The sequence below is a fragment of the Channa argus genome, chromosome 7 (genome assembly GCF_033026475.1).
Source record: "Channa argus isolate prfri chromosome 7, Channa argus male v1.0, whole genome shotgun sequence".
In the NCBI taxonomy this organism is placed as follows: Eukaryota; Metazoa; Chordata; class Actinopteri; order Anabantiformes; family Channidae; genus Channa; species Channa argus.
Genome location: NC_090203.1, coordinates 1,600,016 through 1,613,352, shown reverse-complemented (window position 1 = coordinate 1,613,352; position 13,337 = coordinate 1,600,016). Strand labels below are relative to the sequence as shown.

The 13,337-nt window shown below is 45.1% G+C and overlaps 1 protein-coding gene across 1 annotated transcript in view; it reads left to right on the top strand.

The window, feature by feature from the left end:
• The window catches only part of si:dkey-22o22.2 (neural-cadherin), a 101,402-nt gene that overhangs the window by 40,440 nt on the left and 47,625 nt on the right, over positions 1–13,337 (top strand). The window contains exons 2-7 of the mRNA XM_067511715.1: positions 1,782–1,970; positions 4,375–4,600; positions 7,015–7,219; positions 9,987–10,098; positions 10,547–10,796; positions 11,187–11,329. Coding sequence (XP_067367816.1) covers positions 1,782–1,970; positions 4,375–4,600; positions 7,015–7,219; positions 9,987–10,098; positions 10,547–10,796; positions 11,187–11,329 — 1,125 coding nt within the window. The remainder of the gene's footprint in view (positions 1–1,781; positions 1,971–4,374; positions 4,601–7,014; positions 7,220–9,986; positions 10,099–10,546; positions 10,797–11,186; positions 11,330–13,337) is intronic.

Genomic DNA, 13,337 nt, shown 5'->3' with positions numbered 1-13,337 from the left:
TGACACAGAAGAAGACAGACGAGCACCGACCTGGAACATTCTTCTTCTTCATCGCCTCCTCCGCCTCTTTCTTTGTGTCACTTGTAGATGCACTGCTTCTGTGCTAATTGTGGGTGTGTTTCCTCGGTCTGTCGGGCTATTTCCAACCCAGGAAACATCAGAACTTGGGAATCGGACAGAGAAGAGTTCAGAGATTTATTGTCCGTCTTTGAGCGTTTAGAACTACAGCTCCCATGTTGCTTTGCAGATTTGGTTTGATTCAGTTGTTGCGCAGCAGGCCACCACTTTTTTCAAGCCAACATTTCATTACGTCTTGCATATCGAAACAGTGAAAAGTAACCAAATTACAGCAGCTATCATTGAAACCGAACTATTCTCAGGCAGTTCTGGTGGACATGTATTCACTAAAGACATCAGAGAGAACGAAATCCTTGCAACGTGTCATGTCGGTGTATTCAGATTTGACTGGAGCTGGTTTCCTTCTTGGAGGCTTTTAAAGACTCCCTTCCAGTCCTCCTCACCGTCTCGTCGCCGTCTCCATATTCCTGCCTGTTCTCCATTTGTTGACAGACCTTCAGAGACTATATAAAAAGACACCTCCTCCATCTCCTTCTCATCCCTCTCCCGTCTTCTTTGATGTCTCTGAAGTGAAGTTCCCTCGCTCTTGTTCGGGTTGTTGTCTCCTTCGCTGGCGTCAAACGACACAGGAGCCAAAACAACAGCAAATGCCAGAGCACCTTCAAACCAGACAAATCCCTCCTCAGAACCAGACGACACGAAAACAAGCACAAAGCAGGATCAAGAGAGTTGACTCGTAGATGCAGACAAACGTGTGTGTGTGTGTGTGTGTGTGTGTGTGTGTGTGTGTGTGTGTGTGTGTGTGTGAGACTGGGCGAAGGGGAGCTCCTCCTTTGTGGATGTTGCTGTGTGATCCTCTCAAAGTTGGGTTGTTTTATTTAGGAGGAGCTGCACTCTTCTCTCTCTCCTTCTCCCTCTTACAGCAGCAAGGTGGAGATGAAAGATGAGAAAACAGGACAGATGTTGCACAAAATGTCAAAGTTGAAAAAATGTTTTTTCAACTTTTAACTTCCCAGCATGCAGTGTTGGAAACAGTGTGAAAACTGAGAGACTAAGTAAATTAAGCAATTAATTATTCATTTAAGTAACTAATTAAGTAAACTCAACTTATCCGGGCTTACAGTTACCATGGTAACTTCTTCCCTCAAGTTTCCTTTTCTATTATATAACATGGAAAAGGTGATTCTTGTTTGGGTTTAACAAACCAGAGCCATAAGCAGTGAAGGCTGGACACTTTTATCCGGTGTGGTGTGATGTTGATGCTCTGTGTCGGTGGATGTGGGAAACTGTTTGCTAACACTTCAGCCATAGCATCTTGTTAGATGTTGGATACATGAGCGGGAGCCGCTGAAGTAACTTTGAAACGAGATGCACTGGTTTTACTGCCACTCTGCAGTGACCTTCAGGCCGACGCCCAGTCTTTCTGAGACGCTGGGTGGGGTTTTTCCTGTAGGGGTCCTCATCCAAAAACCATGGGCTGATTATTGTGCTGTATATACATTTTCCATTAACCCGTCATGATCCTGTGTATTTAGATTATTTTCCACAGACCACAGTGTTGTTATTGCAAAGGAGATGGAGATGATTCACGTTGGACCCTGAGAAAGCTCCAGCCTCATTTGAATCAAGTTTTCCTCTTTTAGAATCGGGCGTCAATGCATAACCAAAGAAAACCAACATCTTCTCTCTTGTTCGTCATCCAGGTGAGGAGTGGTACCTGTGCAGACTGACTCTGAGCATGGCCAGTCAGGCCGACCTGCAGTGGATGATGTTTCCGGTGCCTTACCTGAGCGCCGTGGGTCCTGATGCCGCACCTGACTCCGTAGTGTACCGACTGTCGGCACGGCCACGGGACGGGATGCAGGGACAGGCTCAGTTCATCCTACTTGATGGTGAGTAGGTTACTTTTTTGTCCTTTTATTATCTCTGAATCCACTTTGTTTTAAGGTTAAAATGAGCTTTGTTGTGTTTTTACAAAATGATGCTGGTTTCATTTTGTTAAATCAACTTCTCAATGCAATAACACACAGGATCCAGCACCACTGATACTTACAGTACATCTCAAATGTTCTCACCCAACCCAACTAAACCGTGCTGTCATCGCAGTCATATCTCCAGCAACTGGTCTCCTCACCTCCCAGATCTCCTGTGTTTATCTGTAATGAGGTCCGCTGCTGCTCCACCAGGCTCTCGGTGTCAAACCGGCTTTGTACAAAGCAGCGACTTATAAATAAAATTCGACTTGTTGAATTTCAATTACTGTCAAATTGGAGAGGGATAGAAAAACGCGCATAAACGTCTGGAGCTGCACTGTTAATCGCTCCCTGGGGCAAAGAAAGCTCCCAGATTCAGGAATAATAGCAAAGTCTCTGGAGAGGCAGTGAGTGGGAGGGTGGGCGGACGGGTGCCGGTGGCTGTGGATTTTTAATTTTTTTTATATTTTTTCAGAGGAGAAGGAGGGAGGAGGGATGAATAGGAGGGATATTTTGAGAGCTAATTTCTAATGCTTTCATTATAAGAGCCTCTGACTTCCCTTTGGCGCAATGTGACAACATGTGTACCAACGAATAATCCAATAATTTACATTAAAAATGGTTTTTAATATCATGCCAATATGGAAATAAATTCCTGCAGTGTGTGAAGTCAATTAATGCCATTAATGTGATTTCTCTTCATTTGTGTGTGTTGGTGTTGGAGCAGCAGGACAGTGCTGAAATGTCTGTGCATGAAAATACATTCAGACAAATTTAGAATAAATTGTTTTTTAAATAATAACACGTTCATTTTGAGTAATTAATCCCAGAGAAATCACGTTGAAACAGTTAACATAGATTAATCCCATTGGGATGTGAGGGCACAGCAGTTGGTAGAGTAGCTTCCCATCAGCTGTAAGGATGGTGGTCCGTGCCCTGACCCCCCCCCCCCCCGGCTGGAACTTCGTGTCGGGTAAAACACTGGAGCCCAAACCGCCTGGTCCAGCTGGTGAGGCTGTGTGAGCCGGCGAAGATCTGAGTGTTGCTTCTAAACCTGTTAGTTAACTTTATTCTGCACCCTGTCACTCGAATGCTTATATGTCAGAGCTTTTCATTTAACTGTTGTGTTGCCATTGTGAATAAAATATGTGTTGATGAGATTTACAAATCATTTCACTCTGTTTTAATTTACGTTTTGCACAACTTCCTAACTGTTTTCGAACTGAACAAGTTGTTTGTTTAAAGAGCTGGTTTAAGTCAGAGGGGTTTAACAAACAGACATCAGAATTCAGGTAACGTGTGTTAGTGAGCACAGACTTTCATTTTGGACTGTAGAGACACAACGCTGCCAAACCAGAGGACCTGAAAAAAAAAACTCAACGTATGTAACAGTTTGTGCAGGTGAAACTCCCACCTGCAGAGTCAACATTAACTCTCATGTCACATAAAAACAATGTCTTCATAAAGAGACGAAGCAGGAGGAGATGATTGACACGTTGGATGCAGCTGCTGGTTTACAACCCTCTGGTCAACAGCTGGGGACTCTGTCTTCTTCTTTTCCATTCTACTCTCATCCTCCGCTCCATCTCTCAGCTCCTCGTCCCTATTCCTTCTTCTCCCTCCTTGGACATTATCCCTCCTTAGCTCTTTAGCTGCTTCCATACTGTCCTCTGTCTTTCTGCTCCCTCTTCTTCTGTGTTCATTCATCTATTCTTTCCTCTTCCTGGGCATTTTAAAGTCTGCTTTCCTATGTCCATCTACATATTTCTATATCGCTCTTGCCTCCTTTTTTCTCTTTACTTAAAAGGGGGACAGGGTTTAAGAAAACCACCTCCTCCCCCACGCTTCCATCCTGCAGCCCTTATTTTCCTTATTTGGTGTGTGGTCCCAGACAACTGTGGTTAATGATATATTCTCAATGAAAATATTCTCAATCATTACATCCAGTTTGAGTTTTTGTCAGTAATTTCAAAATTTAACATCAAGAACTTCTGTTTTTCTTATTTTTTTAATTTTGTGCCTAATCAATGTGCAACCAGACGAGCTGCTGTAGTGAACCCTAATGAGCTCAGCCAAAAAAGAGAGAAGTAGCAGAAAGTATTGTGTTAACCCACTTAGTGCAAAGGTTTCTTCCTGTTGTACAGATTCTACTTGCTTTCCTACAGGAGAACATCTGGCACATTTGTTGGTTCTGTGCTTTTTGCACAGGAGTGAACACACTGACAGTGATGGTCGCACTAACAGCACAGAAGATATTTTCTAACTGTATCGCGAGTGTTTGACAGGAGTCGATTTTGTTCTTCTTTGCTCTCTGACGGTGCAGGTGGGGAGGAGGGCTTTGAGGTGAACCGTCGCTCCGGGGAGATCAGGACCACGGGACGACCCCTGACCCCCAGTAAGGAGTACCTGCTGCGGGTGCAGGCGATCGACGCACGCGGGCGTAAAAGTTTGCCAGCCACAGTGGCCGTCCTGGCCGGTTACCGGCCACCGCAGTTCACCAACTCCACCTACAGCCTGAACGTACCGGAGAACACACCCGTCGGCCAACCGTGAGTCACTGCAGCTGACAGCTTGTGATGTGAGGAGGCTAGTGGAGCTATGATATGTCCAAATGTGTGCGGACAGCTGTGGAAATCCGTCTGTGTGCAGGAGGTTTTGTGTAACGTGTAAATCTTATTTGCCATTTATGACCCACACACATTTGTAGATGTTAATGCAGCAGTCATGCATCCATATGGTTTCATGTGATGCAGCAGGACACTAAAGGTACTAAAGAAAGTTTGATTTTACTCAGATTAAACCCTGCAGAGCTACAAACTGTATAATTCATCTTTCTAAAATTTCATAAATTCTGAATTTTCCTGCTTAATTTTAGAGCTGATTGTACAGATTGACAGGTGTTATTGGTCCCAAATTGGCAAATAATCACTAAATTATTGATGGAAGTCATGGGTTGTTCGTTTACCTGCTCAACGTGCACGCTTCTGGCTACAGTGAGCATTGCCACGCCCACAGCAACACGCAACAAGTTGCAGCAGCAGTGTTATGATCCTCTATCACTTTTTCCAGACCGCCAGGATTATGGAACCACATTTTGACTTGTCCTGTTCTGAAAGTTTCCTTTAGAAGCCACATTTGTCCATCGTGTCCATCAGCCACACAGTCGCTCAGAATCATCTTCACTGACAGTTTTGCATTTCTCGCTCATCATCTGTGACAGTTGTAATTCTCAGCTGTCTGACACTGGAAGAAGCTCCAGTATGAACAAATGTATTTCCTCGGTAGCAGCAGCCTCCAGATCCTCCTGCAGGTTAAATCAATCTCTTTTAGTGATGATTTATTGAAAGAACCATTATAAACATTTGGTAGCTTAGCAGCAAATCAAAGCCTGTTATTCAAGGTAATTAGACCAATATTTGCTGGGTAAAGAGTTGCGGTGTATTGGAATTACTCAGCATTTTCATCCTTGTTAAAGACCGACTTTGAAATCAAGGTTTCCAAAGATGTGCACATTACTCTAGTGCACAGAACCTGCACTATTTATTAGGGTGCGTTTCACATCAGCCGGGATTAAACGTGGAGGCCACACATTCGTCAGCATCACACCTTAAGTCTTCTGTGGCAATGCATCCTGGGAAGAAGCTCCTCTCTGGCCTGACATCCACAGTAGCCCACTGCCCATTGACGAGGATTTCTTCCAGGTTGACTTCAGTTTGGACTAATGCTTGATAGCAATTTAAAAAATTAACATTATTAATAATGTTAACAATGTACACAGTAGTGTTTGTAGTATTATGTTTGCTGTTGTTAGTATCAGAGATTTTCACTTGTCTCTGTGTCTATAAACACAATTGTGTGTTTGCCGTTTTCTTTAATATCTACAGAAGCATCACCTACATTCCAGAACAGAGTGTGGAAATGTCATCTGTGTGTGTGTGTGTCTGTGCGTGTGTGTGTCAGCCCTTAGCATGTCATGTGATGCATGAAAAGATGAGCCCTGTAGAGTGAGACAAAAGAAGAAGGGAGGAGACGTGGAGGGAAGAGGGGAGAAGGAGGACGAGGAGGAGAGGGGGGGGGGGGGCAAGGATGGAGGGATGAGGAGATGAGAAGGATGGATGAAGAGGCCCCAGATGTATGAGTGTGGCGGCCTGAGGCTGAGAATTTGAAAGTGTGGCAAATTCAAATATTTATTAAAAGCAAGGTCTGGATAAACATGAAGGGGCTGTGTGTGTGTGTGTGTGTGTGTGTGTGTGTGAGAATCCCTCAGGGCTGCTGGTGCAAAGCACATTGTATAATATCCCAGTGTCCTGTGCCACAGTGTGTGTCTGTGTGTGTTTTTGTGTCTCTGCTTCATTACGTCCCTCTTTTGTGTCTTCACATGTGTCCTGGTGTGTGTCCATTTCACCCAAATCGATTAATCAGGCTGTGATGGTTTGTGAGTGTAGAATAATCCAGAAAGGCTGCAGACTCTGTTGGCAAACAGAGATGTGGGGCGGCTTCCTGCTGGCCTCTGCTCGTGTTTACTCTTCAGGACAAAACCTCTGAGACGCTCAGAGCGTGCACGTTTCCATGGTATCGGTGAGATGCCAGGACGCAGATCAGATCATGCTCAGGTCGTCCTCACCATTTAGAGGCTTCATCTACTTAATGGATCTAGAGTATATCATCTTAAATGTTGGTCCTGAATAACAGTTATGCAAAAACACACGTGTTCACACACACTATTCACAGGAGTCTTTCCCATCATGTATCTGATATAATGTGAACACAGCATTAATCCTTAAACAGGTCAGAGGTGTATTTACATCTGCACTACAAAACCAGAGTGAAGCTGCATTTTTTTTTCGGAGCAAAAAATACCTGCTCAGCAGGTGGAGAATAGCCTGTTTTTGAGGGACATCTGATGTGTGACGTGCAGGTTTTTTTACATTTTTACTCCCTAACTCTAAGCCTCCGTGTGCAGTGTTTCCGCGGTTCAGGCCGTCTCCTTCCAGAAGAAGAGTCTGTCCTACATGCTGCTGGTGAATCCTGGGAACCTGTTCAGCATCAACCAGGAGAGCGGGGCGCTCAGCCTCACCAGGGCCGTCGACTACGAGAGCGGACACAACCTGCACAGTCTGCAGGTGCGAGCCTCCGAAAGCGACACTGGCCTCAGTGGCGTGGCAGAGGTAGGTCATGTTCAGTAACACACACTCAGGTACAGATGCATCTGCACAGTCAAAAACAGTGGCACATGATCGATGCAGTGACTTTTCTTTAGCTGTTTCTGCAAATGTTTGGAAGAAGAACTACTTCTACTGACACGTCTTCCTTCGGGGACATGAGCATTAGTGTCTAAACATTAACTGTTGTGAAGTCACAGCAGGGACGCGGGGGCCAGGACAGTGTTTCCACAGCCCCTCTTCTCCTGACCCTCACTCTAAATTCACATAAACACACATTCGCCCTTTTGCTGTTGAATGTGCTGCTTTCCGTTGACAACTCCCTAGTTTTTAAAATAAGAGAAAGTGCTGCCGCTGAGCGAATCCGACGCTGTGATGCAACTGTTTCATTTGCTGTTTATTCTGCTTATGTGTTCATTATTCATGCGAGGAGCTAAACGCAGAGCGCCGCTTGCCTCGTTTCCAGCGGCGTCGCTGAGGCTCCACGTGATGAAAACTCGGGGAAAACTGCAGATCAAGAGTCGCACTCAGAACCTCGGTGATCAGTTTGAGATTAGTCGAGTGTGTTACAGACACACACACACACACACACGCTGTGCAGGGATCTAAGTGGAGAAACCCGTCAACTGAGCACTGATTTCTGTTTCCTTACACATCTTTTCACAATAATTCTCTCTCTCTCACACACACACACACACACACACACACACACACACACACACACACACACACACACACACACACGTACAGAAATCCATTATCATCTCCTCTCAGTGTCCAGATGGTTGAGACAAACAGTGAAGTGCTGCTGAGCTACCAGTGTCCCCAAAGGCCTCTGATGCTCTATAAGCTCAGCTGGTTAATTCACTCTAAAGGGCCCTGCCTCTGTGTGTGTGTGTGTGTGTGTGTGTGTGTGTGTGTGTGTGTGTGTGTGTGTGTGTGTGTGTGTTAGCCAGGTGTGTAGAACGCCTCCTCTGCAGCTGATGTTACAGCTCAATGTAGCATCTGCACTTTCTGTTGCCTTCAGCTTTTAAAGACATTTTAAAACGGTCAACATGAGCTCAGCCTCCCGTGTGTTGTGCAGCTAACAGGCTCTGGGACGTTTTTCCCAAATGCGCTGGACGTCAAACGAGTAGAATTCCATGCAGAGAAGCAGGAGCAGTGCGACGGTGATTAGGTTTCTTCAATACGCTGACATTTCCGCCTCTTTCAGAGCTCGAAGAATGAACCGAATCGTGCTTCCTACAGATGTGTATGAACAGGTTAAACACACCATTAGTACCTTCAGTACAAACAGGGAAACCTGTCATGTTTGTCTGAATGGAGCAAAATCACAGCATCACAATATGACATCACATTTGCAGTAAGAGCGTGTGTTTGCTTCTTTCTTTTGAATTCTATCGCTCTTTGAAACTGCGATTGGCTTTGCCTGGAACATCCATATTTATTAGTTTGGTCTGAAGTGAAATAATAAACACTCTTTAAATATTCAGTCCATGTTGGCAGAAGCAGCCGTTGCAGCTAAATCCTCTGATTGTGCCGCGTTCGCTGCCCTGCTTCACAGGTGCTGCGTCCAAAGTTCAGGGCTGCTTAAGGAAATCTGCGCTCAGGTGGTCAGGTCTGCAGCCTCGCCAGTTAAATCAGGCTTCGGAGGAATGGAAAATAGTGTTTTGCTTTAAGCTGCGGCGGCTCTGGAAAGTGGGTGAACTGTACGGGAACGAGGGAAATGCGATGGCACTGAGGCTCAGGATTTGGGAGATTGGGAAGACAGAATGGGAAATTGGTTTCTCTCCTCAAGCAGGAGACATTCGTCTCCATAATGTTTGTTTTACTTATTTTGGGAAATCTGAGATTTCAAAAAGCCATGTTATAACACACAGCAAAGGTTTGGAAATGATGAAATCATCGTTTAGAAATCTGAAATGGAGCAAATACTTTTTCACAGCACAGGAATTTGAATTGTTCCTTATACGAAGCCTAATTAGCCCATTGTGCCTCCTTCCCATTAAACAAAGTTCTCATTGTCAAATTCTCCATGTAGCAATGATAACAAACCATGCAAATGGTACCTGGCTCCTACATATAGCTTTTTGTTAAAAATCCTGATTTTTAAAGGTAAAGCAGAACCTCGGCTGCGTGTCAGTCAGCACTGATTCTAGAGGCGGCGACTCGTGGACGTATCGTGAGGACTGAACATCAAATCAAATCAAAATGTCCTTTCTCTCCTGTGAAAGTTGCTCTGTGGCGCATACACCAAAAATAAGAACAACAAATCCTCGAGAATCCACAGTGTTAAAAATGACCCGGATGATTTTTGGCCCCTCCCCCCAGTCGTGCTCCTTGGCTCCGACACACATGAATGGGGATAAAAACGAAATAACCTGCAGCTCTTCTTCACGATCAAAATTATACAGAATCAAACCGGTCTAAGTCCGATCATATGGAAGCATTACTGATACTGATATAGTCACTTCGTTTCCAAAAATTACTTTTTGGGCAAATGTGCATCACGTGATTAATGCAGAAGTTGCAATACTGCTGCTGGCTTCCCTTAAAGTCCAGTGATGACCCTGAGAGCTTGGGCTTGACAGAGGAGTTGGGCCTGACGCCTGGAATCTGGAACCATTATTTGTGCAACCTTCACAGGAGTGAATCTGCGCCATGTTTCGATGCGTTGGACCCTCTTGATTCAGTGCTGACAGCAGTGGACTCTAACAGAATGTTCCCAGCACTCACACACACTAAGTGAATAACAGTGAGACGCCCCCTGCAGGTGACCGTCCACATTACAGATGAAAACGACTGCACGCCAGAGTTCTTCCACTCCATCTACACCAGAGACAACATACCTGAGAGTGTCGCACCTGGGACCTCCCTACTGCAAGGTAACACACCTACACACACACAGACACACATTGCTGGTGTTGTGTTCACTGACAGAAGGAAAACCAGAAGTTGATCAGAAGCTGCTCGGCCTGTGTGTGTGTGTGTGTGTGTGTCAGAGCCATCTGTCATAGCTGCTGGTGACTGGATGAGATCAAACAGTCCGACTTCAGCGAGAAGTCTTTGCTCTTATTAGGCCAACAGCCAGCACACACACTCTCACACACACACTCATACTATAGTTGTGAGGACACGGCTCTTTGACTATCACCACTGAATTCTCTAAACCTGAAATCTCCTTTCTGTTTCATGCCTCCTCTCTTCCTCTCTTCCTGCTACTTTTCCTCTTTTCTTCCTCTAACAATCCACCACTTTTCCTGCTTCTCTTTTACCTATTTTTCTTTCGCTTTTTTCTCTTCCTCTCTTCCTCCTCCTCCTCTTCCTCTCCAGTCCTGGCCCGGGACTGTGACTCTGGATTGAACTCGGAAATCTTGTACTTCGTTCACGGCGACGATTTCGACATCTCGTCCGGAGGAGTCATCTTCCCCGCCCGTCGCCTGGACTACGAGCGGCCCAATCACATCTACGAGTTTGTGGTGGTGGCCGTAGACGCAGGGATGCCCCCCCGCACGGGCACCGCCTCTGTCCGGATCCGCGTCACCAACAGCAACGACGAGGCTCCTGTCTTCTCCCAGAGCGTGTAAGACCACTTCCTTTTTTTTTGAATGTTCTGCTTCCTCTAGTTTTCACGACCTTTAGTAACTTTATTTGTAAACCAGCATAATCGATCTGTCTCTGGTTGACTTCTGTCTGTCTCTGTCGCCCACACGCTGCTAATTACGATTTTTTATTCACAATCTTTTTTTAATCTTCTTGTTCTTCCTCCATCTGCTTTCACTCTGTCTTCACCTCCTCGCTGCACGTTTCCTTCACACTTTCTAACTTTGATTTATTGAATTTTTTCCTTTGTCTTCAAGTTCATGTTTTGTTTTCCTGATCTTTTTCTTTGCTTCTTCTCTTTTTCCTCGTCTGTCTAAAGCCCGGATTTCTAAAATGCAATTAGCACATTTCTCTCTCTCTTCATCATCAGTTACAAGACCTTCCTCAGTGAGGATGCCGGCCCAGACACTCTGGTCGCAATCGTCCACGCCAACGACCCCGATGGGGATGCTGTCTCCTACGCCATCACCGGTGGCAACGAGGACAGCAACTTTCTGCTGGACAACCAGAAGGGTGAGGGAGCAACTGTGCACACAAACATTGTTTTACAATGTGCTGACCTGTCGATCACTGATTTAAGTAACATGTAAATGTTTTGCGGTGGTTTCTGATGAAGAGCTTGTAGTTTTCCAGATGTCTATGAGCTGAATGAATTCATAAAACAGTTTCCTCAGGAATTTCTCTGAATATTGTGAGTCTCCGTTACTTTGCTCTTGTTATTCAGCTGTCTGCTCCATCACAGGTTTTTCCATTAGTCAGCAGTAAATCAGGTAGTAGGTGTCAGACTCATGAGAGTGGACGTTGCCGCTCTCTCAGCCAATTTAACAGAGAGGGAAACCAAAGGGAATCAACCCCCCATCAAACTAATACATAATATAATCACTGACTTTTACATTGTCGTATCTTATGGAATTGAATCTATAAAAGCTGCTCTACTGTGATAAAAACAGTCAAACCCACGCGGGTGCAGAACACACAAGTTACTGTGCTAAGCTGAAGGCATGTTCAGACCAGACACCAACCTACAGACCACACATGCCACGGTTTGCATTGTTCTGTTTGTATGTCATTTACGTCACGTCGCCCTGAAGTTGTTGTTGACGCTCCTGGAGCTTCCAACAGTAACACTACACAGAACCTGTGGGGTCACAATTTGGAAGCAGCATTATTGGATATTTGATGGACATGAATCTACAGTGATTGGACAAACAAATACACAATAAAACAGAAACTGTGACACTGGACTTAGCTGGACACGACCTCACACAGACACACAGCTCATGAAACATGTTATTACGCATATTGTTTGTTAGCAAGCATTGATAGCTTTACCTCATGAATACAATACACACACACACACACACACACAGAGACGGAATTATGTATTCAGATAAGTTACACTCACACCACGCGGAACACAAACACACATCCGCAGTAAAGTGGTTGTTGCTGTTTTAACGAGTAGTTGGGAATAAAGCCTGGTTGCTCTAACAAGGCCAGTGAAGCCCCAGGGACTGTTTCTCACACACACACACACACACACACACACACACACACACACACACCAGAAACACAAAGGCGATAACACACGTTTTGTGTGTGAGAGTGATTGAAATTGTGTGTCTTTCTACATGTTAGCTTCTTCACATCTTTCAGTGCTCGCGTGGACAAATGTTAGTTTGACGCCATCGTTGTGAGGATATTTCTGACAAGCAACACATCGTCCTCCTCACAACTATAGTGAGACTCCATGTGCAGCAGTGTGTGTGTGTGTGTGTGTGTGTGTGTGTGTGTGTAATCCTCTGTCACCTTATCACCCAGCATGCATTGCAGCACGGCTCTGTCACACACAAACACACTGGAACATGATACAAACATGACATTTTTGTCTTTGTCCTTTCTGCTTATCCTCTGAGTTCAGCGTCGCCACAGTGGATCATTTGTCCGCATGTTGATTTGCTACAGTTTTTTTTTTTTTGCCCTTCCTGACGCAACACTTCCCAATTTCTACCGGGCTTGGGACCGGGACTGCACAGCTGGGGATGGTGATGGGCTGTTGGGGGTTCAGTGTCAAAGATATAAACACGAGCATTTGCACATAAATGATATATTAAGACACACACGCACACAGGCGAGCGCACGCACAGCAGATGGCCTTTGGCTCGCTCGGCTGTTCGGCTTTGTCACTTCAAAGCGTTGTGAAGTATTTTCATGTAGATGTGTTTGCTCCCTCCCAGCCTCCGTGTCTCTATTCATGTTGCCACCAAAGCTGCTTATTTGTTTGTTTGTTTGCTCGGCTGCTCCGTTATGTTAATGTGCGACTGATTGTTAGTGCGGGAAAAATATGCCGTTTGTTTCAGTCCTGACTTGGAACATTGTGGGGGTTGACGAAGGCTGATGTGTTTGCGGCTGCGGAGACTCACAGAGCAGCAAACGGCACAGCACAGACTCATATCTACGCTGTTTTTAAGTGGTTTTCATTTACACACACGCCTGCTATTGGGATAAAGTTTATTATCAA